General features: G+C 37.5%; 3 protein-coding genes and 1 pseudogene across 7 annotated transcripts; 2 read left to right on the top strand and 2 right to left on the bottom strand.

Moving 5' to 3' along the window:
* The first annotated feature begins 4,012 nt into the window (after positions 1-4,012).
* LOC116197154 lies at positions 4,013-5,289 on the top strand (annotated as a pseudogene).
* A 1,696-nt stretch (positions 5,290-6,985) lies between these two features.
* Positions 6,986-11,468, top strand: LOC116195742 (thioredoxin-like 2, chloroplastic). Its single transcript, XM_031525068.1, has 4 exons — positions 6,986-7,455; positions 8,352-8,534; positions 9,286-9,450; positions 11,058-11,468. Exons 1-4 carry the CDS (start codon positions 7,258-7,260, stop codon positions 11,205-11,207), a joined length of 696 nt encoding a protein of 231 aa, XP_031380928.1. The 5' UTR covers positions 6,986-7,257; the 3' UTR covers positions 11,208-11,468.
* An 898-nt stretch (positions 11,469-12,366) lies between these two features.
* Positions 12,367-13,881, bottom strand: LOC116195741 (cytidine deaminase 1-like). Its single transcript, XM_031525067.1, has one exon. It carries the CDS (start codon positions 13,843-13,845, stop codon positions 12,781-12,783), a length of 1,065 nt encoding a protein of 354 aa, XP_031380927.1. The 5' UTR covers positions 13,846-13,881; the 3' UTR covers positions 12,367-12,780.
* A 7,740-nt stretch (positions 13,882-21,621) lies between these two features.
* On the bottom strand, positions 21,622-26,819 carry LOC116196724. 5 transcript variants are annotated; one of them, XM_031526592.1, is made up of 5 exons: positions 26,438-26,812; positions 25,121-25,380; positions 24,592-24,697; positions 22,779-22,907; positions 21,622-22,225 (listed from the first exon to the last, which is right to left on the bottom strand). In XM_031526592.1, exons 2-5 carry the CDS (start codon positions 25,369-25,371, stop codon positions 21,989-21,991), a joined length of 723 nt encoding a protein of 240 aa, XP_031382452.1. In that variant the 5' UTR covers positions 25,372-25,380; positions 26,438-26,812; the 3' UTR covers positions 21,622-21,988. The 5 variants fall into 5 exon arrangements, with proteins under 5 accessions (XP_031382452.1, XP_031382451.1, XP_031382450.1 ...); XM_031526591.1 differs by having other exon boundaries at positions 22,779-22,922; positions 25,121-25,416; positions 26,438-26,810; XM_031526590.1 differs by having other exon boundaries at positions 22,779-22,922; positions 25,121-25,408; positions 26,438-26,810.
* Positions 26,820-27,831: the final 1,012 nt, after the last annotated feature.

Below are 27,831 nucleotides of genomic sequence, written 5' to 3'. Positions count from 1 at the left end.
CTTCAGTGGCGGAGAATATTTACGATTGGTCTCAAAGCCATGATGACAAATTTGGCCTCGGAATGGTCAAATCTAGCCTCAACGAGCGAGATATTGACCGGGAAATTTAGACGAACCCGAGCTAGGCTGGCCAGCCACGAAGCAAGGATTTCCAAGCTACCTGGAGCCTTGCCGACCCCCGGGATGGGTTCACCCTGGGCTCGCCAACCTAGCCTTAGGGTCTAAGAGCCTTGATAGGACGAACCCAGGGCTCGGGACCATGGGCTCGTAGAGAGAGAAACCTACCCCGGGGTCAGCGAGGCCCTAAGTTGCTCGGCAATCACTGGTTTACCGAAACTAGGGACCTCCTTTTTTTAAGTTTTTTAAAATTATTGGTTTAAAAAATATTATATAAATTTGGTTTTTTTTTCTGAAATACTATTTATTGGATAAGGGGCATTTGGTTCTTCATAAATGAGTAATTTTGTCTTTTATCCTAAACAAAATTTGACCATTGTAATTTCCATTTTGCCTATTACATCCATCCAATCAAATCAATTCATATGTAATCTTCATTTTATTACTTACTAATTCATATTACATACTCATTACATTCATCGATAATTCTATTATGGCGAAACAAACATAGCATAATTATTAGCATTATTCTCCATATTATATATATTTCATGTCATCCATAATTACTAAAGAATTTGAAAATTCAATTTATAAAATATTAACTAAAATGTAATTTATAATAAAATGTCAACTAAAATGTTACCAGTTTTTCTGTATATATATAAATAAAAAATGGAGAAGGAAGATATTCTTCTAACATTCAACTTCCCAAAATACCCATTGCAAATAATTTTAAAAAAAAATTGGAGCCAATGGGTTGTTTGGAAATGGAGTTGAGTTTAACTAAACTCTATTCCAACTATATATATATATTTATTTGGGTTGTAATATAAGGTGGAGGGAGAAAATAAAAATATAATGATTGGGTTGTTGAATTATGGAAAAATCTAATGAATAGTTGAGAGAAAGTAATGATTGTATTGTTGAATTGTGGAAAAAGTAATGAATAGTTGAGAGAATTTAATATTAAAAATTGAATTAATGGTAGATAAAAAAATTGAAGAAAAATAATAATAAAAAATTGTGTTGTTGAATTAAAGACAAATGGAACTAAATGAAGTAACGTGTTGAAAACCAAACAAAGCCAATTAGACAATGCTGGAGGACAACTTTATCAATTCATCCTCCTATAACTACCCGCTCATCTTTTAACTTCCGCAATTATCTCCAAACACCCTACTTTTCTCTCTTTCTCAATTATCTCTCCTCCCCCACCCCCCACTTTGCCCATTTCTCTCCCTCCCTGAATTAATTTAGTCATTTTCTTCGTAAATTCTGTTTATATATTTTACTATATTTTTTAGTTGTGCATGCACGGGACTTTATCTACAAATATAATTATACTTGCCAAATTAAAACTTCAATTGCTTTTAGTTAAATTTTATTTCTTTTTTTATAAGCATATAACATGATTATATTCAAATATCTCAAAGAATTATAATTAATTCATATATTACTGCTATATTAGAGCCCAACGATCTCGCCGGGAGGAGGGTGGCCGGCTTTCAGTGTTAAACTCCCAGCAATGACCCAGCCCAGACAGGATGTTCCTTTTCTTTTAATTTTTTCCCTTATTCTTAGAAATGTCACATTACTGATGATGTTGTCGGGTCGGGTAATGGGATATATCATAAGGAAATGAGTTGGCTGGAATGGGGTCGGATTAATAGGACTTGAGTTTAAGTGGCCACGTAAGCCAAAAGGGGGCCAAAAGTTACGAATTTGAAGGCAATTAGTGTGGGTCGACGACTCTGTGATGGTCCATTATAGAATGGACCAAAAAGTATCACTTTTCTAAATATTTTAGAATTATTTTTTATAAAGTCAAAGTTATAGGATTCAAATTTAAAAAATGGCAAACTTTTAGAACAACCGATATCTTTTTCCCATATATATATATAGATATATTGATATAACCTATAAAATGATATTTATATGAATTAATTGTATATTTAAGTACGGAATTACCATTAAAGCCCTATTTATATGTATAAATTTACCAATTCGATCCCATTTATTAGGTTGTAGTTAAGTTTATAATATATATATATATATATATAGATTATTGATAACTTGAGGACCAATAATTTTTTAGTAATACTTTATAGTAAACCCCGTAACTAGAAAATCAACGAATCAATAATTAAAAATTTGTATTAAACTCCTGAGACACAAACTGAATTGTTCTTAGCACAAGTGCACTGTAATCGGTAAATTTTACATTTACTTATGTAGACACTCGAGCTCTCTCCACGCTATTTGCTTTCTCATGAAATTTATGAGAAATTCTTGGGCGATCTTGCTCAACACTTAGTGTGAGAAAGAACTAATCATATTACAATAAGTAAGAGAATGAATGTTAATCTAACTCGAATAATTACCGTAAATATTCTTAATTGAAATCATTTTATTAGATAATTTTTTGCCACAGTATCACAAAGTTAGGATGACATTTTTTTTCCAAATTGACCTCCTTGTCCAATTGATCACTCGAGTTCCATAATTGAGAGCTTCTTCTCCTTCAGACATCGCATTCTCTGTTTCCCTCCTATTGGAGAAAATTTTAGATGATCCTATATCAAATGACATGGTAAACAACAACCAATAAGAATTCTTTAATGAAGAATAATTATATTAATTATCCAAGTGATTAGTATCAAGTCTCTAGTTTCATGCATTTTGATTGATACTTTTTCATACCGCGTGACGAGGTAGGATGATCCAATAACTTCGCCTCCTACGGAGTCTCCTTCCCATCCCAATATCCTCCCTTCCATTTTTGGAGCAGCAGATCCAAATGAAAATCTCCCACCTTCCCTCAACGGGCACTGCTGCCACTGCCAAGCCGAAAAATATGGTGACGAGTTATTCTTTCGTTCTCGGTATCCTCATAGTCATTGGTCTCGCCTCTGCTGGAAAACTGCCGAAACTAGTGGTCCTCTTAATCTCTTCGGATGGTTTCCGATTCAGGAACTGTTAGAATCTCGAGAAAATATCAACCAGTACTCTTTCTTGTTGCTAGCTCTGCCTTATTCTCATACTCGGCTCATGTAATCCGGTTGCCCGTAGTCTGCAGTTTAATGAATTCCATGTGCACATTTAGATTAATTGGTCTAATATTGATTAGTAGAAAACTGATGGTTCTGTCTGTAATGAGGGATTAGTGGAAATAATGGACTATCCGATGTAGCGGAAATCAGTTGAACTGAGATGGTTGAAGGGTCAGTCATCGATATTCAGGAACACATTTGAGTCTCCTTGCTCTTCGTGATCATCAGATAATTGATTAGAAAGTCAATTCGATGGACTGATATCACTCTTGACGTTCGATATCTGATATTGATGCACGATTTGATGCGTCTATTTTCTTCCCCAGGTACCAGTTCAAGACCCACTTGCCCAACATTGCCGTCTTCTTGCGAACGGCACTGAGGCTGAGACTGGCCTAATCCCGGTATTCCCAACCCTTACACTCCCAAATCACTACTCCATTGTCACGGGCCTATACCCCCTTTACCATGGAAACATACACACCAAGGCAGAGTTCTCCGATTGAGATTGAGAGAACAAGAGTTACAGGGTGTGCGTGAGAGAGGGAAATGAATTGGTGTGAGAGAGTAGTACTCCACAGAGGGAGTACGGGGGCAAGATAATACAGTAATTGGGAATATTTCTCGGTATATTAATCACAGAAAATTGATATACCAGGTCTCCAAATAGAGAGAGTGGTAGGTTCTTGAGAAGGTTGTATTTGGTCTAATTACTGTCGGTTTATAGAAAGACCGTTGTCTGTATAACAAATTGATTACATAGTGGAATCTTTGTCCGTGAGCCCCCTGTAGTTTTTCCCTCTGTACTCTGAGGGTTTTCCACATTAAATCCCGATATCCTTCATTATCCTTCATTTATTATTTCCGTCCCGATTCTATTTCCCCTATTATAAGGGAGATTATTATTTGCCAAGTTATTACTTGATAAATCTGTGGGTGTACTCCCGGGCCCAACACACCATGCATGGGCTGAGGGTCGCCACGTACTTTGGGCCTGGGTCTGAGGTTCACGAAGGCCCCTGGACTTGTCCCGACCATTACTGTCGGAATTACAATAGCTCTGTCCCTTTTGAGGTCAGAGTAGATGCTATTTTAAAATACTTCGATTTACCTGATGATGAATTGCCGGCTTTCATGAGCCTCTACTTCGAGGAGCCCTACCATCAGGGCCACCAATTTGGACCTGACAATCCAAGGGTCACCGAAGCGGTCTCTAGGATTGATCAGATGATTGGAAGGTTGATCGGTGGTTTGGAGGGACGAGGGATTTTTGAGGGAGTTCATATAATTTTGGTTGGTGATCACGGGATTGTTTGGGGGGGAACATGTGATGCTTAGATGATCATCCTTGACGACTTGAGTCCATGGATCAAAATCTGATCTAGCTGGGTCCAATCCTACGGTTCTGTGCTTGTCATCCGCCCGCCTACCGGATTGGAGCTGTCTGATATTGTCAGAAAGATCAATGAAGGACTAATGTCGGATCAGGTCGAGAACAGAAAGAACTTGAGGGTTTACCTTATGGAGGATCTCCCCATCAGGCTTCACTATTCGGCAAGTGAACGGATCCCGCCTATAATAGGTTTGATTGATGAAGGATTCACGGTGAAACAGGCAAGAAAGGACAGCTATAAGGGATGCGGAGGGCATCATGGGTACGACAATGCTTTTTTCTCCATGCGGACCATCTTTATCGGGCATGGTCCAAAGTTTGCTCGTGGAAGGAAGGTGCCATCCTTTGAGAATGTTCAGATATACAACTTGGTCACGTCGATTCTAAAGATAAAGGGTGCCGCTAATAACGGGTCTGCAACTTTTCCAGAGTCCATATGCTTTCGTAGAATCAGTGAGCCCTGCATTGATTTCTATAGCATGTCCTGCTTCTGCAGCTGCAGATCATCAAATTAGAAGCTTCTCTTTTTCCCCTCAATATCGTTACTCGAATATGCTCAAATCGAGAAATTATCAGGAATTCGTGTCTTCGGATCAGAGGTTTTTCTTTGTTATACTTACCAACAAATGAATAATTCAGCGTCTAACTATCAGAGCTCACGCTGTATCTAAAATAACTCTTGGAAAGGGTAGGGCTAACCGCTACACGAGTTTTCCATGCGATGCTGGTGTTCACACCTGTACATGGATGCTGAGAATTCAAGCTGTGATATAAAAAAACCATGCCATAAGCGTACGATATGAACACGACTGATCAAGTTGAGAGCTGGTAAGAGCAGGACAAAGAAGGTCGGTTTCAACGATTGTATAAACACAAACCTCGTGCGCTAATGTAATCGTTGTCACTATTCAAGTTTGTTTTTGATACTCCGAAAATCTTTGGTCCTCGGCTGCCTGCTCTTCTGTGACGCGCAAACTCGCGTCTTCAAACGCGGAATTTGATTTTTCTTTTTTTCATGGGGCTCCTAGAATTCTAATTTTAATTTTATTTAATTTTTTTGTGGTGAAGATAAACCGAGGAATGAAAAGGAACTCTTGTGTTCATTTTCCTGGAAAAGAGTATTGAGAATGCCAGAAATTTTGGAGGTTCTTTAGCTGATCAATCATCGCAATGAAAAGATGCATTTGACAGCCCAACTCTGACCTTTCAGTTGTCATGATGCAGGCTTCATATTCTCAACCAACTCCGGTAAAAATTGGTTCCAATATTAATATTTTCTTGAAAATCATTCGAGACGATTCAAAATTTTATGCCTCTCAAGAAACTAATGGTTAAACTTTGCCGAGGAGAAGATGGAATATGGAATTCATCGAACATTCATCCATGGTACCAAAAGGAGAACTGATGTGATTAACAAATTTCAGAATCAGACCAGGAGAGCGTAAAAAGTATACTCCAACCGTAGGTACAATAACATTGAAAATTTCCAAAGAGACAATACCTTTTCTTCTATTTTTTTCGCCCCCTCCTCTGTTTTATATTGGAAAAGAAGCCCTTGACTTTTCTGTAATACTGAAATTAACATCCCAAATATTGGGGGAATAATTTTCCCACGCCCCTTTTTATGGATAATTCTAAAAAAAGAAAAAGAAAAAAGAGTTGAATTTCTATTTTATATTATTTATTATTGTTTATATTGCCAAAAACAGCAAGTAGTCAAGGGAAAGTTCATGATATTGCCAGCAACAGGTTCACAGGACGGGATATTATTTTTATTTTTTCTTCGTACTGGGGAAAAAAAAAAAGAATCTCATTAAATTAATTTATCCTCTCTCAATGCATAGAGAAACGACCGTACCATTACATGCAACTAGTTGGCGACCTTTACAACCTAGGACCAGTTTATACATGTAATTCCAAATTACCTCATGCCTTTTTATTCCATTTCAAAATGGCCCTGAAAGTTCAAATTTCTCATGTCGCTGTTTTTTTTTCTTCTCTTTTTAATTGCCAAAAAAAGCTTCCTCGTTTCTCATGTTCAATTGCACAAATTTGAAAGGAATTAAGGTTATTCACATGGCATATCGAAATGGACAATAATTGATATATCATCCTTCCACTCTATTTTCTTATTTAGTATCTTCCTTTTATAAGTAAGAACGTGCATTCCATCATAGTCGTTTTTTTTCTCTACGTTGATAGAATGATTTCCATCAATTGATTTCTCATTCTCCTCCATCTGCTCTTTTGTTAGTTGATCCGTAGAGTGGGTATTTCGGCCTACATTGAAGCGGATTCACTCTTTGAAGGTGCAGATTGTAAATATTAAAACTATGGGGGCAGAATTGCAATGATAAAAAAATATCTCAAGCCATTATCCAAAAATATATATATATATATATATATAAATAACGAAACACGGAACCAAACATCAGACGAATCTCTCCTCCTTTCACCTCACAGAAACCGTAAAAATCTCTCTCTCTCTCTCTCTCTCTCTCTAGCTTTTCTGCGATACCCATAGCATTTGGCTTCTTTCCCTTTTGACCCTTTGCCCTGTGATAGTTTCTGGAGCACCAATCCCAATCCCAACTGAAACGGATTCCATTTCCATCGATTCGATTCGCCCGCAATTTGCCTCCCAATTTCGTGCCTTTCGGATTCCTCCTTTCTTGATTGTGGCTGTTGGGGCTTTAGATGGCTGATGCGATTATTCGGCTGCCTCTAGCCTTCCACGCACTTCGCTGCTCGTCTCAGTCACTGCCCGCCGCACCTTTCTTGGCCTCCTCCATCAGCTCTCTCTCTAATTCTTCCTCCTCCTCTTCTTCTTGTTTGTCGGTCGCGGGCGTTGCCGGTCTTGCTTTCAGACCCAGGAAGAGATTGGCCGCTCTCAAGGTATGTTTTTGCCGCTGCCCCCTTTTGTTTACTTCGTGGAAAAAAAAAATTGAAGCTTTGGTCGACTTGATGGATTCCAATTTCGGTTTCATATGTGGGTGGAGTTTGGGAGACCCTTATCCGTTTACTGTCTGCCGACATGTTTTGGATAAGTTTTCGCAATTGGATTTTCTATTTTGAGATTGAATTTGTCAAAAATTTGGGGAGTGAACTTTTTAATTCATGTGAGGGGTTGGGCTGACAAGTTGAGTCGTGATTGTTACTTTGGTTTTGCCCGGTTGAAGTTTATCGCTGTTTAGGATTTGTTGATTTGTTACCCTTTCGCACTATTTGATTGTTATTGTCGGAATTGGACCTCATGAAATAGTGTAACTCGAAAATCTTGGGATGCCACTGCCAGTAAAGATGAGCCTTGGTCAAACAGTAGGGTCGGCGCTTGTATATGTAAACCCATCATGTAATGAGGACATTGGGATTCTTTTTCGATAATAAGGACATTGAGGTTCTTGAGGAGAGGGATTGGTTCGGTATTTCTACTAATTTATGGAACCTAGTTTTCCATTGTTTTCTTGTCATTATCACCAATGTGGACCATATTGAAGTCCGGTACTGCTGTATCAAGCATTTACAAAGCTCATATGGGCTAAACGACTTATATTTTAATTGCGCGCCTAGCCCTCTTAGCAAATGCAATGCACAACTTACTCGCCTAGTAAGTTAAGTAGTTCTATTTTTTTTTTCCTGATAAAATTATTTTACAAATTTGCTCTGTTGCTAATAATGAGGATAATTTTCTAATTAAGTTGAATTTGGTTAAAGTATATTCTGATTGAAGATTATCCTAATAACATTATCTTTCCACCCGATGCACCTCTCTGTTAATTTGCTTGCTGCAGGCACAAGCTGCTGTTGCTGAAGCCGACCAGCCAAAATGGTGGGAGAAGAATTGCGGGCCCAATATGATCGATATCCACTCTACACAGGAGTTCTTGAGTGCTCTAGGTCAAGCTGGCGATAGATTAGTAATTGTGGAGTTTTATGGGACTTGGTGTGCTTCTTGCAGGGCACTATTTCCTAAGGTAAGCCTTACTTCTTCATCGTCCTTTGTTGGGAGCATTCCTCTCGGATACTAAGTGCTGAATTTTGTTGTCTTAACATATGGTGATGCTACAGGGGGCAACGATTTACTGAAACTATAAGTATATCAATCAGAAATAATTTAGTTGCCTGTCTGATCGAGCTTGAGATGATAAACTCTGTTTTTTTATGAGTAGCGGACTCGTCACCAGTAAATTGACTTTCTGCCCTACAGTCAGACTTTCAAGTGTTTCAGAAGTTAGAGGAATTCATGTGAATTGTCATTTTATATCACAATGCATATATATTTGTTTCATGTCAGACCATGTCTAGATACCTATTCAAAAGACAGCGGGAGTTCCTGGTCTACACAGAAGAGAGTTAGCAACATTCAAGGCCTTTTTGACATGTCTCCCACGTTGACACTGGTCTAGGAATGCGGTACCATGTTTAGGGATGCATACAAATTTCCATCAGAAAAGTAGGTTCAGGATCTAGTGCAACAGATGGTGTCCAATTTGAGTTTTCTTTGAACAAGATGGTGAGATGCTTAGTCCAATAGGGATCTCCTTTTATCCTCTTTGTCCACATAAGCTGGTGCATGGTCTTATCATCAGAATCAGATCAGACATATTTAGTCTTTGGATATGAAGTATTTGTCCAACTGTTAATTTAAAGATTAGATGAATGCTGTAATCCCTTAAAACCATAAAATACGGAATTTGTGCTGATATGTTTGTCATTATATATCAGCTCTGCAGGACAGCTCAGGAACACCCTGAGATCCTGTTCCTGAAAGTCAATTTCGATGAAAATAAGCCGATGTGCAAGAATCTGAATGTAAAGGTGCTTCCTTACTTCCACTTTTATCGTGGGGCCGATGGACAGCTTGAATCCTTTTCATGCTCCCTCGCTAAGGTCAGTTGTTGATTAATTTTACCTGCAGTGAGCCTGATGAATGCTTTTTCTGGTTATTCTTTGAATGATGATAATAAAGAGTTGGTCTGTTAGGATCTTATTGGAAGGAGATCGCCCTGTAAAATTAAGCTTGTTTAGAAAAAAATTGATTGCAATTCCTTTCTCTGCCACTTATGTAGCAAACATGATAATAATAAACATTTTAGAGTAGTACTTTTATGGTCAGGGTTCACACTAATGCTAAGCGTTCTGTTTCATTATCATGTATTTGACATTGTCTATTATTAGATTGTAGTAAACTTTTACTGGGCCAAATGGGAGGTGTTCCCACATACCTAATGCTGGTATTTTCGTTCATGTCTACATTAAAAAGGGTAGGAAGAGTAGGAAGTTGCCCCCCTTTTGAGAATTTTATCGAGCAAGAAAACTGTGAGCATAAAATTGATAGTGGCAAGATGGCATATTCTTTTGCAAACTATGGTAGTTGAAAATTATATTAAAATGGATGACAAAGTTTTGATTGAACCAGTTGAAAATGGGTTAACATGTTTGTTATACACAGACAGACCTCTTCCTTGATTGATTAGTTAAGACTTACGGCTTTGGAACTAATGGGTGAAAATGTTGATTTGCATATCAACATGCACTAGTTCATATATTATTCGTTTAAATGGTCAGAATTATCATATGTTTGGTTTATTAGCACTTTAATGTTCGAAGGCTCAGTATGCACAGTTTTACATTCGAAGTATAAAAAATGAAGATTTTAACCGAATCAATGATAAATTAAATACTCTATTAGATACCATTTAACTTATAATAAAATTTTAAAACACTATAATCCCTTAATTTGTAATAGAAATTAGATTATTGTGGAAGAATGGCTACTATTTAAAATAATAACTCATCCATCAATTTAGGATAAAACTTAATTATAATTATTCAATTAAATCAAATACAAAATTAAATATTTTATATTATATAGCATCTAATATATAATATTGTACCTGACTAGTTTGACCGACTTTCAGCTGCTGACTTTGGTTAAAGTAATTTTTAAGTATCCTTTTCCTACACAAAAAATTAATAATAATAATCTATCCATTATTTTTTGACGAAACTTTATTCCTTAATTATAATTAATTGATTATTTAATTTAATTTGATAATTCTTAGGGAAGAATTGCTCTCAGTTACAAATTAAATATTTTTACAATATATACAAGTAAAAATAATAACGCATCCAATAACTTATATTGAAAGTTTAAAATGACAACCCACAATATGTTAATTAGAATTAATTGATTAATCAATTAAGCAATGACTGATAAAGCCTGATATTCAATAAAATAAAAGGCAGGTGAAATCGTAATACAATAAAACAAGCATATGAGCAATTGGCGCAATGCACGGGCACATGACTAGACAGGATAATTTGCCAGAAAGATGGCACACGAAAGGGGAAGGGTTATAGTTACTTTTTTCCCCTTTACTTTGCCATCTACCGACTTTGGGAGATGCAGAACCCACTCGATCTTTTTTAGCTGTGTTTGTGATGTACACAGTTAGCTAATACTTTGAACCTGTTTTTCCAAAATGTAATTGCAGTTTCAGAAAATAAAAGATGGGATTCAACAACACAGCACAGCGCGTTGCAGCATCGGGCCGCCTAGAGGAGTCGGTGACCTTAATCTCGAACCCGCTGCCTCTGGCTTGATGGACAAGGCAACAGGATCTTCTGCTGCCGCATCCTCCTGAGGCCTTTCTGGCTATCAAGTTGCTGGATTATAACGTATTCTGTATATTTGGATTGGTCACTCGTTTGATTTTCAGGAATAGCAATGGAATTCCATTCTTTGTAATCTCTCATTCTCGCCCTAGCTACAGTGTATATTTATCATCTCAACGGTTGAACTCCGAGTTATTGTCCTATGTGTATAAGCGAGTCGAGCTACTTGTACCTTAGAACGGAAGTAACTGAATCAGTTTCATCCAACAGTTGCTTAATGACTTGTAGCATGCTATTGACTTATCTCGAGCGACATTCGAACTCTTATGAGTTCCTATTTCATCGAAATGGACTCAAGCATGAAAGACGACGAAAGCCGACAGCTATTCAAATGAGTTTCGAGTACGAAAGAGCTCGACCTGGATTACAGGCCCCTCCAACCCACAGAACAGATGCAAAGAGCCCGCTTGGAAAGCACTGAAGAGACCGATATGATATGGTGAATGCGTCCAAAATTCGTTAGTGGATGGTGGGTCTCGCCGCAGCGCAACAATCCAAATCAAAAATTACACAAAAAGTTAGCTGAAACTGAAGGAAAAGAAAGGTCTCAGGGCATTGGAAATCCGATACAGCGCATTTACCTTCAAAGCACACAATCAATTTGCAAAAGCAGCGATGCTTTGGACCGATTCGACTCCATCCGATGATGATGACAAGCGATGTGCGATAAGCTTAAAGAGGGTCGAAATATTAAATGAATGGAAGGATGAAAGGGAATCTTGCTGCTTCTAGGATGTCCATATGCAGCAGCAACTATTTAATGGATGGACTGTTTCCCTTCTATCTCGAGCTGAAAGGGACGCATAACGTATCATTTTATCGGGCCTCAGCGCTTGGATGGTTTGACGACTCAAACTATCCGATGGTTGGTGACCACTCGATGACAAGTCCGGTTGTCAATACCATTTTTTGAGATCATCAACCAGAAAAAAGAAAGAGCAGAAATAAAGAAATAAAAACGACTACTCATTGTGTACTGTATAGTTGGCTGTCTGCAGAGTGCATGAGCTAGCAATCCATTTCATAGGCGCTTTTGTTGTTATAAAAACGAACATGTAGCTTAACGGCAAATTGAGCTCCCAGTGGATTTGAAATTCACTAAAAGCAAGCGTACTTAGGCCAAGCGGACACTAAGTCAGCAAGAAAGGAAAAATCTGAAGCAAAGCAAATGGTGGAGGAATTCTCAGAAACAATTCAAACTCTATGCTTTCTTAGCAGTAAAAGGGCCAATGATTCAACCACAATGACTCTACAGAGTTTCTAAAGTTTCAGCCATCAAAGCTACAGTTGCACTCGGAATGACCCGAAGTCCGGCATCGAGGTTAACACTGCATAATCGAAAATCCGGGATAAGACATCGAAGACACGGTATTCCACGTCAGTATCTTTTCAGCTCACTCCGGAACAGATACGATGTTTGGACTTAGCATATGTTCTTGTTAAGAAGTTTCACATAAAGTGGACATTACACTCGATGGATCGAATTTTTTTCCATTTCTCAATTTCCAATCTGTTCATGAGATGATATTCGAGCGGTTGGGTTCACATGGAGGAAGAGACCTTTTTACAACCGCACACACAGTGGACCACTCTGAATTCGCACCCGGGGGACACCACCCCGAGCAGCAGCCTCGCCGTGTGCTCCTGCGTCACGGCGGCCCCCTCCTTCTCCACTAGCACCGCCTCCACGATGTTCTCGTACCCGCCTCCGCCGCCTGCTATGAATGCCACCAGCGCTGCCTGCACTGGGCCGAAGCTCGGGTTGAAGGCCGCCGACTCTGCATAGGACCCTTTATATACCTTCCCTGCAGAGTCCAGCAGGGCCACCCCCGAGGGGCAGCCGCTGTACGGCGCGTGGGATTTGTTCGCCGCCAATAGGGCCGTTGCAGCCAGATCCTTCTCGTCGGTGTGGAACCCATTGGGGAGGGAGTCCCTGGCGAGAGAGAGACCGCTGTCGATGGGCTCGAGTAGGAGCGGGACCCCCTCGGGCAGCAGGTCGGCGGGGTCGAACCGGTCGGGGAGAAGCTGGGAGAGCGGGACGAAGGACGAGGAGGAGGAGGAGGCGTTGCTGCCAACAGGGGCATTGGGCTCGTCTCGGGGGACGAGGATGCGGACGTCGGAGGCGGAGCGGAGCTCCTGCAAGAACTGCCGGCAGTGGCCGCAGGGGGCGGCGGAGACAACCAGGAAGCGGAGGGACGGCTCGGAGTGGAGGGAGAGGTTGGTGAGGAGGAACTGCTCGGCGTGGATGGAGTGGTGGAGTGGGAGGCCGGGGAACTCGATGTTGACGCCGAGGAAGATCCGGCCGGTGGGGCCGAGGCCGACGGCGACGACGGGGAAGTTGGAGATGGGCGGGCGGGCGAGGGACTGGGCTGGCCGGAGAAGGGTAGGGAGGAGGTCGATAACGGAGGACAGGCCCGATCTCTTGGCCATGGATTTGGCCTCGGCGGCCTCGATTACGAACTGGGGTCGATCCATTTCGATCTCAAACGGCTTCCGCTCTGCGAAAGATTGAATCTTTGATGATGGATGGGACAGTGAGAGGACAGGAGAGGACGGGAGGAGGAAGGAAGCGGAAGGGGAAGTATTTATAGAAGTGGTGGAGATCATGATGATGATGATGATGATGATGATGATGGAATTGAATTGAGAAAAGGTTCTGAATTTTTGGAGAAATTATTATATGATGTTCTGATTGACTGTGAATTTTTGTTTTGTTGTAATTTTTTGGGTTCGGTTTTTGTTCTTTCCAACTGGATGGTTTTGTAGTGAAGTGGAGAGGGGAAGAGAGAGAGGTGGAGGTGGTAAGGAAGAAATGCGACGCGTCTCCCCAAAGATGGGAGAGTGCGGGAGAGGGCAATTGGTCTTTGTTTTTATTTTGTTAATATTTAATAATACATGTATATAATTAATGGATCTTTGCAAGCCCTTCAACATTTATTCTTTTATAAAGATTTTGAATTTTAATCCTATGATTTGAAAATATCTATGATTGGAATTTCTGAGAGTTTTATATCTTGGTGGATCGATTCTGTTTGAACTAAATTGGTCGTGACCTATTAAGTATTCATCTATATATAAGTATAAAAGGAAAAAATAAACAAAATAAACACATCACATTAGCATTGAAAATTTTTCATTCAAATAATCTATGTGTAACGCGGTTCTAAAACTACTATAATTGTAAATAAATTTTACATGCATTCCAGACATTGAATATTTGTTGAAAGCACTTCATGGTAGGATAATTTCGACATTGTAGCGGAGATTAGTCATCTTACATATAGGGAAAAAAATATATATATATCATATGAAGTATGAGGGGTACATGGAACCAACACTGACGGTGTTATCGTCCCTTTTGCGACGGATGTTAATAAGATATTAAGCATGTTGTCGTTCTCTTACGTAACGCGGGAATAATCTTCAACCTGTCCTTGGCATGATAACTCTATTTTAGAACAAATTAAATTAAATCACTGTCTTTAAGTTGGCTGCATCTTATTTGAAATCCCAATGAGGATAGGACCATGGCCTTTTCTAATAAGTGGAGAACAGACTTGGTTGGATCCTACGTGTTATATTTTTTGGCCTTTATATGAACCTTTTTTTTTTCTCTTGCAAATTTAGATAAATGACCCCCTTTTTTTCCTTAAGTAAATGAATGGTAAAAGTATATATTTTTCAATTTTTTTTTCCAAATCAAGCACAAACTTTTAAATTTTCTATAAAATCATCATATTTTATATATGTTCCAAATTTTAGCACGCAACCAAACTTTGTCAATTCTTTTGGTGTGATGCTAAAATGGCATTGTCACATCATTGATTTTAATGAAAAAATAAGATGGTAATACGATATTTTGAATTTTTTAACAATATAATATAGCGCATATTGTAATATTTTCATAATACAACGTGAGCTTTTGAATTTTTTATACGCCACAGCATACAATCTTTTTTCCATCAAAAAACTTAAGGAAAGCTGGTGTGGCATCCGAACAGTGTGCCAATGTAATTCTAGTAGGATCCAAATAATTAAATAAATAAATAATAAAAGAAAGAATTACAACATATAAAGCGATTTTTGACCTTTTTCATGAGGTGGTATAATTTTATTCGTTGCCACCGCACAACATTAAAATTTTGAATCGAGGCATCCCCGCCAGCCACTACTTCGAATTTGAGAGATCCCAATCAGGATATCTCATAATGAAATATAATATATAAAAGTTCGTTATCAAGGTCATTTTTTGCTAGATTAAGCTCATACAAAAAAATTTGAAATCAACATCCACTTTATCTACTAGGACATAAATACAAAGCATGTAGTAATTTGCAATTCATGAAAATCGACAATGCTGAATAATTGATCAAAGTTTCCTAAATTTAGAAAGGCACACCAAAAAATTTTCATGGTTTGAGCTCATCGGCAACCTCCATCGAGAGTAGGTGGCTGGCAGGCACACCCTCACCCCTTCTTTGAACATAAACTCAGGTGTTTTTTTATTTTTTTTTCATTTTATTTTACAGAAAGTTGACAATGTGTTATGTGATGAAAGATTCGAAATTTTCATGTCGTATAGTGAAAACAAAGCAAATAGAGTTAAAAAAGAATCAAAAAAATCATGTTGCACAGTATAATTTTTTCCTTTAATTTTATTTTATTTAATTGTTTGGGTCCCATAAAACTAGACATGTAAATGTATGGATGTCATTTCAGCTTTCAGTCCATTTTTTACTTGAAATAGACTGTATGTTGTAGTGTAGGAAAAGTTCAAACTCCCGTATTATATTTTGAAAATATTACGATATGTACTAAAAGGTTCTAAACATCCTATTGTACAATATTATATTGTCAATCTTTTAAAAGAGATTCAGTGAAACAATATTCTGAAAGAATTTTTTAAAAAAAAAAAAAGAAAGAAAGGGAAACAGCACCTCGGTGCTTGTTGGGGATGGGGGCCTCGACAGCTTGAGGTGGTAATCGTTGGCAAAGCCTCCACCTCCGAGATTGAGATCTTCAGTTGTGATCTCAATCTTGACGAAATTTCAGGGGTGGTGATCTCGCCGACGGCCACTACCCTCAACAATGCACCCACCCACAGCAAAGGTCGAGGGTGGTTGTTGGGTCTTTTTATTCTTTTGTTAATTTTTATTTATTGAATATTTTTTAAAAAAATTATTAACATAACAGTGCCACGCCAGCATTCAAATGAATAAATTGGCAGAAATTGAATATATGCTAGAATTAGAGTAAATATGAAACATTATATCAGATTTAAAAAATAAAAATACGTCTTAGTCTCGGAAAAAATTGGAACATACGTGCTTCTTACGGGCCATTTTACGTGCTTTTGATAGGTAATTTACCTTGCAATGCCAAATTCCATAAACTATTCCAAATGCCACTATTGGCCGGGAATCTTCAAGACCATTGACCACTATATCTCCATGTCAGAATATTAATTAAAAACTAGGCTGCCACACTCGTGGTGTCAGGGGTCGAAAAAAAAATTTCTACAATCTTTTGGTTTATCAGATTCATACTAGTGTGTAACTGACACTAATAATAAAAATTACTATTTTCTACAATTTTTTGGTTTATTCTAATTACTATTTTATCGATATAAAAATTATTAAATTTCCCTGCTAATCTTAATTTGCATTTTAAATAATCTAATTAGAAACCATGACCACATATAATAGGTCTTTACTACCTTGATAACTTTAAGTGGACGAACTTTACCTGTAGTAGGAGTCTGATATTCAATAAAAGCATCTTGTTATCACAACCGAGTCAACCAGGCAAGAATTAGTCTCAATCAACAGATTAGCTAAAACTTGTGTTAATAGACAAAAGGACATTTCTAAGATCATAAAGAAAAATATACTACTTAAATTGGAGATACATTGAAATGGTCCTTTTACGTACATGTGTTAGTTTTAGGTGATTTGATGCTTGTGGATTGGAGATAAAGATTTATCTCTTAATGGATTGACTCCATTCAAACCTATATTAATTAGATTTGTTACATTTTCGAATATCAGGTGGTGTTGCTTGAAAAAAATGGTTTGTATACTTACATTAACTAATAAATAAAAAATTGAAATTAAAAAAAATTATTGGTCCCGTGTGTGATATAGATTTTTTTAACTTATTTGCGTTGATTTTAGATAATTTGGTATTTGTGATTGGAGAGAGAGCTTTATCCCTTATGAGGCTGATCTCGCTCGAACCCAAATTAATTTGATTCGTTGAACTTTCGGATATTAAGTGGTGTTAAAAAAATGATGTATACTTGCATTAATTAAAAAAGGTCGAGGAGTGGCTCCCGCGGATGGGAAAATCCAACCCCTCGCTCCCTCAGGAGGACCGGGGTGACCCGTAATAATATTTTATACAATACAATATGCACGTGGATATAACTACAAGAAAATTAGATTTCACCACTTAACTAGATAAACTTTTAGATTAGATAAATTAATTATGAGTCCATCTACTTATACTTTGTGACTCCCTGGATAATTTATGAAGCCTTTTTTTTTTTTTACTTTGAAAAATATTTGGCAGTTTTCCTAAAAATGTCAAAGTTTTGATATGGTTTGTGATTTTCGACGGGTTGATAATTACAACAACAACGACAATGACTATATTATTATTATTATTATTATTACTATTAGATACATTAACAAAAATTTGAAATAAAAGGAGAAGTTAGACAAAAATTTGAAACTTTAAACCTTTTTCTTCTAATACTTGAAAGTTGGGATACTTTTATTTGGTGGGTGGGGGTAAAAAAGTAGGGATAAATTTTTATTTATAAACAAAGTTCGCCATTCCAAATGCAATTGCACCGTACTATAAGGATCAATTGACAGATTGCAAGTGTTCCAAATTATAACCGATACTGCAACCTGAATTCCTCACTAATTTAACGTCAAACACGTGATTCCCATGCACATATTAATGCAAAATTTAATAGTGGCCCAGTCGCAATCTTTAGCTCAATAAAATCAACTCCTTTGATAATTTTTTAAGCTAAAGCGATACTTTTGTTGGGGAGTGATTCAACCAAACAATGAATATAGTAAAGCGAAAGAGAGAATAAAATTATGCACAAGATATACGTGGTAAAACCATCTCCTTACGAAAAGAGATAATTTAACAAGTAAAGGAGACTCTCTGGTGACTATTTTTGAGCATCGGAGGAATACAAAATGATTGCATCGCTTAAATTGTTCCCGATATACAAAATCCCTAGTAATATTTTCTAAATACAATGTTTTAAAAATATTACTTTCCTAAAAGATAAAAATTTGAAAATAATAAAATTGGGTTAAAATTCAACACACATACAGCAACTTCGTCTACAATACATGGACATAATCTATCTATATATTAAGTAAAGTTGAACAAGGTGTAATAAATAGTAGTATAATAGTAAATATATATATATAATTATGATTAAATAGGATTTATTAATAAATGCATATAAATTAAGAGTTTATAAATAAAAGTAATAATAATTTTACTATATAAGTATAAATATATTTGGACGTGCAATATTTTAATTTTAATATATTTTCAAAATTTATGATAATTACGAAATTATCCTCAAAGCTTATGGTATATACTAATTTTTTACCAAAATGGAGAAATGATAATTTTGAAAAAGTTACATCACTAGTCCTTATTTAATATAGTAGTAATATACGAACCAATCATAATTCTTTAAGATATTTAGATATAATTATTAGATATTATACATTATCAAAAAGAAAAATTCTTTATGAAAATTTTGAAATTAAACTAAGAACAATTAAAATTTTAAATTAAGTAAATACAATTATATTAGTAATAAAAATCTACTGCACCGCACGGGCAAAAAATCTAGCTATTAACATATACTTAAGGTTAATATAGATGAAACATTAGATAATTTTTTTTTCCGTCCAGAGTAATGGCTAGTTCACAACTTCACATGACAGAAAGGTGCATGCATATGTATATATTATTATCACTGTCGACAGAAAACGATATGCGCTTTCTGGGAACCTTCTCTAAACAGTGGAGCATCTCAGCAGAGCTTTTTCGGTGCACCGCTAATTGATATTCAAAAACCAGATACACCCCCGTCGACTAATTTAGAATTGAGTTATTTTGTCTCGCTCAGCGTAGATTTTCTCCATTACAAGTAGAACTTATGTACCAATGTGCAATTTCTATTCGTAGTTATCAAATTTCCATAGCTACCAAATCTGTATACGTTGAACAAAATGTGATTTTCTTATCGGGGGAGCACTGACCTGATCGTATAAGTTGGCGGATAGTGGTGGGAATTGGGAAAGTACACAAATTATTAGCATATATTGTCCTTTACGAATTATGAATGGATCTTGATAATTGATATCTTCATGATTTTGAAAAATACGTGCATCCATCGGTATGCATGACCCTTAAACTATTATCACCTTGAAATTTTATAGAAAAGGACATGTGAAGAAGTTGTTGAGTAAAAGCATAAAATTAGTCAGAAAAATCAAATGCCCTCATAATTTAATTGTCATAAAATATGATATCTTCCAAGCTGGCCATGCCCCCAGAAACATGTATGTTAGATCGCTAGCATTAAACAAATGACTCCATTTAACCGTTATGGGTTGAGTAAGATGATTCAACATTTATTTCCTTAATTAAGGTTTCAAAACTTAGATGATTCAACACTTATTATCCTTAATTATGGTTTCAAACTCAAGTATTGTGAATAGAAAAAATGACATATTGAAAGAGTCTTAATTACCCATTAGTGGATCGATCCGACTCGAACCGAGTTAGAGCCCATTGACTTTCCAAGAAGGGCACACCGAAAAGAAGAGACTTTGTTCATTCAACAGAAAGAAAACTTCGGTTGCGTTTGATTACATGGAAAAATTGAATAGGAGGGAAAGAGAAAAATGAAAGATAAAGATCTATTTCACTTATTATTGATCAAAAATCGCTTAATAATTAAAGAAATTTGATTAAATGAAATAAGTCATTTTTCACTTATTGATGTTAGTTACTCACCACAAAACTCTCTAATCATCCTTTTCATTCCTTTTCTCTTTCTATATGTTTCTTTTTTTAATTAAGTACTTAATTTTTAAGTACTTAATTTATCAAACATCACTTATTTTCGTTACATGAAGACTCATAAGAAAAGAGAAATAGAGAGTTTCATGAATGAGAATTGAAGGTAAAATTCCGTAATTACTAATCGAGAGCTGTGAATTGTATTGACCCTTTTCTTAGAAATTGAGTCAAAGTAATTCCATAAACTACACGCAGATTTCCCGACTATATTTTCTCTTTTCGTTATCTTTATTTTATTATCATTAAACAAGTGTCCGCTCAACATCTACATGCTGATGAGAAAGAACCAGGAAATGCACAGTATTAATAATTAATTTTATAAAGTAAAATTTAGAAGAAAAAATATGTCGTTCTGGTGAGACCTCATGTTTAACTAATTAATAAATTGATTAAATATAATTTATTTGCTTTGATGAAAATTATTCTGCAAACTGTCTTCAACAATGCTCCAGCTTGTATAAAATTAAGACCAAAACGTGATCATCTGGACCGTAACCTGAAACTTCGTCGCGTCACTCATCTACTATAATATTAATTCACAATAATAAAAGACAAATTCAAGATACCTAAAAAAGGAGACTTATGAACTCAGTTTAATGATAAAGTTACACAGTATTTTTTATATGAAATACTGACCAAATTTCTGATAAGGACATGTATGAAAACATCCTCTTGCTTCTCTTTATGGTTAGAGTTTGCTGAAATAAGAATCAAGACGACAGCTTCTTGCATGTAAAATTGACCAAAATGGGGCATCAATGATCATATGACGTGACATCCTAAGACTCGCACTTTGTCTAGCGCATATTCCACGGTGGGTTATACTAATGTCCAGCCGCCGAATGCTTTCCAGCGGCGGCTGGAAGCAGATTCCTACCGTCAGATCTCATCTAATAGATCTGACGGTGGAAAATGTAAATCAGCTCCTCATATTGAAAAATTGCCAAAATATCACCGAATTTAATAAAATAAAATCATTTCACCCAAAAATAAAATAAAATCATATTCGTTCGTGTTTCCTTAACAAATCTCAGAAATGAAATGGGTGTCGCGACACAATCAGTTGGATGGTCCAAATCGTTTGCGATGGTCCGATGTCACGCACAAGATTAACTGAAGTAGAACGCGATTCTGGAAGAGGCGAACCTAACTTACAAAGGACGTTACGCACAAGATTAACTGAAGTAGAGCGCGATTCTAGAAAAGGCGAACCAAACTGACAAAGGATTAATTTACTGTCGTAAAACGATCTCTTGAAGGGTGATTCGTCCTCGACATCTATTTCACCGGGAGAGAGAATGTGTAAGCTGTTTACAGGCAGAAATTCAAGTTCGCCAACTCTCATCGCATCGAACCATCGAATGTCAAAATGGGAAAAATTCCTCTTTTGCAAATATGTGTCATCCTTCTTCTCTTCCGACAATCCCAAGAGATGCGTTGAGTAATGGTTAATAACAAATGGCAAACCATAAGAAAGAAATGTTAAACCCGCATTGCAATCCAAGTCGTAGTCGCACTATAGGAAAGCACGTCTCTGCAGGCGATTCTTCAAACTGTACATCTACTATTGTTAAGCTCCATAACTGTACATCATCTCGAACCTAGGTGGATGCAACACTCAGGTCGTTCCCTCTGCGTCATCTATTATGTCCTCATATGAGATGGGTACTCTCATCCGATCCTTGATGGGTTTCGGAGTCTCATCAGCATGGGGGTGCCCAGTTCGATTTTCTACCCGAGGAGAACCATCAGAAGCCTCAGGAAAACCAGCCGGATTTCCCTCTGAGGTTGGATTTGGAGATGCCTTATTCCCTTGAACTGCTGCTCGTACAGCATTCTGCGGCTTAAATTGCCTCTGCAGGAAGATGAAGAATGAAACCTCACAACCGCTGTTATATGAAGTTCAGTATTGATGAAATCTTATCGAGGAAACACATCGAAGGGTAATTCCCTTAAACAAATCCAGAAGATCCACTCATCATAGTCAAGAGCCAGCAAAAGACAATGCAGAATAGTACGAAGTAGCAATGGAAGAATCATCTAATGACCACCTCACAATCTGAGACAGCCTAATAAGATATCTGTCTGTTATCTACTTTGGTATAGGCAGGACAGCTTATAAGTTCATTCTACACAATTTTTACTGACAATTTCCTATAATTTTAGCAACACATAGATCTTACTAAGTATGTGTTGATAAAGAAAAGAATGTAGAGTTCTCAATTCTGAGTGCATGTGAAATAACATTAGCTGAAAGCATAGTAGCATAAGCAGTCGTAAAGCATACTACATAAGATACTTTGGATATATAAACTACGCAAATTCACTTTTCCTTTTTTCTATTTTCCTGCTTGTTTTGCTCTGTTTATTACTTCACTCAAGTACAAGCAGAAAGGAATAATATGAACCTCAAATTCCTTGGCCCTCTTCATAATTTCTCTGTAGGCATTCGGTTCTCTTACTTTGATGATGCCCCAGAGTATCCCCCCACCTGTTTTTTGGCGTTTCCCATCAGCAGTCATCTGACCTCCACAAGCCTGAATTGCATCCACCTGAAATCAGTTAATCTGTTTTTTCAGTTAAATGATAAGTAGCTATTGATTAAAGCTCCAATGAGAGGCCTAAGAGCAAAATTCAAATACATACTAGGGATAAGTCTTACAAGAGATATTCAAAAAGACAGCGGATAGATAAAAGCAGTGCAAACTCATTCTGCCAGACACAAGAACTCAATCACCAAGCTATCTTGGATCTTACATGCTCAAGATTTTAACCTTCTAATTGGAATCTTTAGCAAAATCAGTTACACAGTGACCAATGATATCATTCATGAGCGACCACTTTCTTTGATTAAACCCTAGTTATGATGTGCCGCTTAGGCTTGATGTTAATACAGAGTATATATGAGAAAAATAAAGTCTAAAGTTGCATCACCTCAAGCCAAAGTGTTTTGTGAAACAGAACAATATGTGCTGGCTTGCCTCAGCTCAACTAAGGTCTATTAAAATGACATGTAATGCTTCGAAAAACTCTAGTACAAATATGAGATTCTGAGCCTCAAGCTACTTTGAGAAGACTCTGAGATATTAGTTCCACAGTTAAAAGAATCAGAGCATTATATTTATACATATAGTTCAGGCATGGATGCTGCTGGGACCACAAAACTGGAAGCAAATACCAACACTGAAGGAAAATTGGCAAAGGGAAGAACTGGTTATAACCTTCAGCATCACCACTTAGGAAGAGGACATATGATATAAATATTAAATGAGAGCATGAATTGACTCTTGTGAATTTTTAGATGTTCGAAGACAATAATCCTATGAGGATACCAAATTATCACCCAAGGATAAGATAAGCTGCCCTTAAGACACTCGCTGGTCAATTTCTTAATTTCAGAGAGGATATGGGAACATGTAGATTTAAAAAATAATTGAAAGCACCAGAACGTAGCAGAAAAACGGACAAGCCATAAAACAGAAACCATGTCTACTAAGCACTGAAACTGTGAGGGGAAAAGGCAATAGCAGCAAGAAGTCTCATCACGCATGCAAAGCAGAGAAGCCCAAACGCCACCAGTAAAACCAATCAAAATAGTATACTCTGACATCTTCCTCAAAGAAGTGGTGATACACTGCCGGAAAATTGGCAAAGGGAAGAACTGGTGATAACCTTCAGCATCACCACTTAGGAAGAGGACACATAATATAAATATTAAATGAGAGCATGAATTGACTCTTGTGAATTCTTAGATGTTCGAAGACAATAATCCTATAAGGACACCAAATTATCACCCAAGGATAAGACAAGCAGCCCTTAAGACAGTAACTCACTGGTCAATTTCTTAACTTCAAAGAGGATATGGGAACATGTCGATTTATAAAATAATTGAAAGCACCAGAACGTAGCAGAAAAACAGACAAGCCATGAAACAGAAACCATGTCTACAAAGCACTGAAACTGTAAGGGGAAAAGGCAATAGCAGCAAGAAGTCACATCACGCATGCAAAGCAGAGAAGCCCAAACGCCACCAGTTAAACCAATCAAAGAAGTATACTCTGACATCCTCATCAAAGAAGTGCCTATGTGAATGCATATTATCACATTCAAAGAACACGAGATCACCATACAGATAACTTGCACTTTAAATGCATGTACTCATCATCAATATACCATTAATAGGTTGAACCTCACAGCGTGTAGAAAGGCCATATACTCTACCTCTCTGACAAGGTCACTAAGTGCAAAAACCCCGAGACAACAGACAGCAGTATACACCATGTAGGATTTCTTTTCCCTCAGTCTTCTACAAGTATCAAGAACAAATCTGCAGAAGCTTACCTCAGCATCAGCGAGCAAAACAAGACAAAGATTGGATATAAAGCATATGAATGCTTCCATTTCCTTTGCATTTATCATCGAAGCATAAGGAAATATGGAATAGCAAGAACAATGCCAATGACAAGATCAAGTGTGATTATGAGCTGAAAAAGAAGTTAGCAGTAAACATCAAAAGAAGAGAGGCAATGCCCTGAGACATTTTCAGTTGGGATGTTTCCCATAATTCCCTTAGCAAAACACCACATCCCACAGTTCATGTAGCACTAAGAACCACAGAAAACCTCTGCAGGCAGAGCCCCAAAAAGTATTCAAATTCAAATGCCAGATAATGGCAACATCTCACTGTAAAACACCAAAATTTCAGCTCAAGTCTAAATGAAAAGGCCCGCAGAACCATTTGTTTCACTACCTGTTAATATCTGTGACATTAGGCTCAGGGCCACTCCTCTTTTTCTTGTTCTTCGTCTTGTTCGCCCTCTGTCTGCGGTTTTTGCTTTCCTTCTCTTGCTTTAAACCCTCAGAATCATGAACATTTGACTGCCCAGGATCATTCACAATATCGGGATCAACTAACTCACCCTCCTCTGCATCAAGCATCTCAGTATCTCCATATTCATCCTCTGCCAAACTGGCCTTTAATATCTTTCCTCCCTCCTCCATTGTGAGAAGCTGAATCAACACATAGTTTCGAAAGGCACTAGCAACCTCATCAAGAATAAACCAATAAAATGAGTAAATTCATTGTTATACAACTATCAAGAAACCTATATACATGCATGCATACATACATACATACATATATATATATATATATATGACAAGGAAGCAGAAACGGTTGGAAAAATCACAAATTATGGAAGGAAAAAGAAAAAAGCTACAGATGATAATGGACAGAATGATGATCATATTCGTAGAGAATAGGATATGCTATCATGTCCATATGTGTGAGTTCTTCCTCCTCAATTCTCTCTATTGATTATGGTATCAGAGCCACAACTGGCAATTCTTTTCTCAGCCACACTCAGCTGATTCTTGCCCTTTCAGACCCATGTTAGGCCGTATCCCACCTTGCCAACATCTCCATCTTCACCACTTCTTCTTCTTCTTCTTCTTCTTCCTCCTACATCCTCCGACCTTCCCAGCATCCCTCTCAAATTAAATGCCACCAACTACTACCTATGGAGGAATATCATGACTCCTCTACTCAAGACATATGAGTTGCTTGGCTATGCCAACGGCACCTTACCACCATATCATAAACAACCACTGCTGATTCGACGAAATGAAATTAATTAAAATTAAAAAAAAAAGTCTGTTAAAGTTCGAGTAGCTGGACTACGACATCTAGAGAGATTAATATTAACAACAAACATCATTCAACAGTCAATTTCATCTTAAGCGACCGGTGTCAGCTCAGCAAATTAAAATTATATTGATCTCAAAGCAATATCTTTTCTTCTTTTAAAATATCCAATTCACAATTTAATAATCCAAATCAAATCAGCAATTCATGATCGTAGTAAAGAGACAAATGATTTACAAAACAGCAATTAAAGAAAATTTGACCTATCAGCCACGCTAATAATTTTATGAATAATGCTCAAAATCAGCTAATTTATTCCAAATTGAATTGACTAACAGCCACGCTGCCATCTAATCAGCAGTCAAATGACTACACTACACTGTTGAATACAGTGGGGGACAGTGAAGGTGGAGGGAGTCTCACCGCCTGGAAGGGGGAGGGATCAGCGGCAGCAGCAGCTCAGCTCGGGCTCCAGCAGGGGCAGATCGACTCGACTGGGAGGGCAAGAGAGCAGCAACAGCAGGGGCTCGGCAGGGAGCCGCAGCGGCTCGACCGACTGGGAAAGCATAGAGCAGAAGCAGCTGGGGCTCGGGCTCGGGCTCGGTGGACAGCAGCAGTGGCTCGGGCTGTAGGGCTCGTAGGGAGCCACAGCGCCACAGCAGCTCGGTCTCGACGTTGGGAGAGTGGACAGCAGCAACCTGCCGGCGAGACTGAGTGATAGAGAGAGAGAGAGGGGGACGGTGAGGCCGAGCGGCTGGACTTCGAAACGACGTAGCTTTTAGATTTTAAACAAAAGCGAAACTTCGCTTTTGGCCCCTTTCACCTGACCTGACTGGTTAAAAACGGGTTTCTTCCACCGATTTTAGTGAGTTGACTCGCGATTCCCTTTTTTTTTTTTTGGGGCGGGAATGATTCACGATCCTACGTACATCCGAGTTTACTCAACGAGTTCTTATAGTTTTTATTCGAGCGCCGTCATCTACATTAATTTGAATGCTCTTCGTTTGCAGATTTTCTTAAAGTTTCTATTTATTTCTAAAATTATTTTTAATTCACGAAACGTCAATTAATTCTCAATTACCATAATGCAGTTCACATATTAGATAATTTGATATATGGGGAACATTAGTGGAGAACATATTAGGAATAACCAAATAATGTACGGTTAAGAATAGTTTCAAATTTAATATAATTTAGCGAGTTTGCGATATTATTTTATTATGAAAATAATTTGCGCGAGAGATTTTTTTTATTTTTATTTTTCCCTCTAGTAATTGGGTAAAGATGAGTCTTAAGTAATCGCCGGGCTCACATTCCCTTCAAAAGTTCATGGGCCGCCTCCCATACGTGATGGGAGAGGTTTCCCGGGTTTGGGCCTTCGACTGGACCGAGCCCAAAATGCCATCTCCACCTATACCAATTACGCATCCTGCACAAATTTTACTTCAAGAACATGCATATCATGGGATAGATTTTCTAGAGATGGATGCACGCCCACGTAATCGCATTTTGCATCACTACTCTACTTAGATCTTTGGTATGGCAAGTTAATCAAACGGACAACCTCACTCGAAGATCCAAATAAAAATGAATTTAAAAGAAAACGAGGACAACCAAATTTGGAAAAATGAATTTTGCACTACGGTAATGTAATTTTTATGACTTCTAATTAGATGGAAAGAACCGACGGGAGTTAATTCAAGCGATTCGTGATTTGTTCTCCTTAAACAATGTTTCGAGTTCGAGTCTTGTAAATAGAGAAAATTTATACCGTGAGAGTTTTATTTTTTAGTGGGCGGACCCAACTTGACTGGACT

Source organism: Punica granatum, chromosome 2 (assembly GCF_007655135.1).
Source record: "Punica granatum isolate Tunisia-2019 chromosome 2, ASM765513v2, whole genome shotgun sequence".
Lineage (NCBI taxonomy): Eukaryota > Viridiplantae > Streptophyta > Magnoliopsida > Myrtales > Lythraceae > Punica > Punica granatum.
Note: the sequence above shows the minus strand (reverse complement) of the source record. Positions and strands in the feature narration are given on the sequence as shown.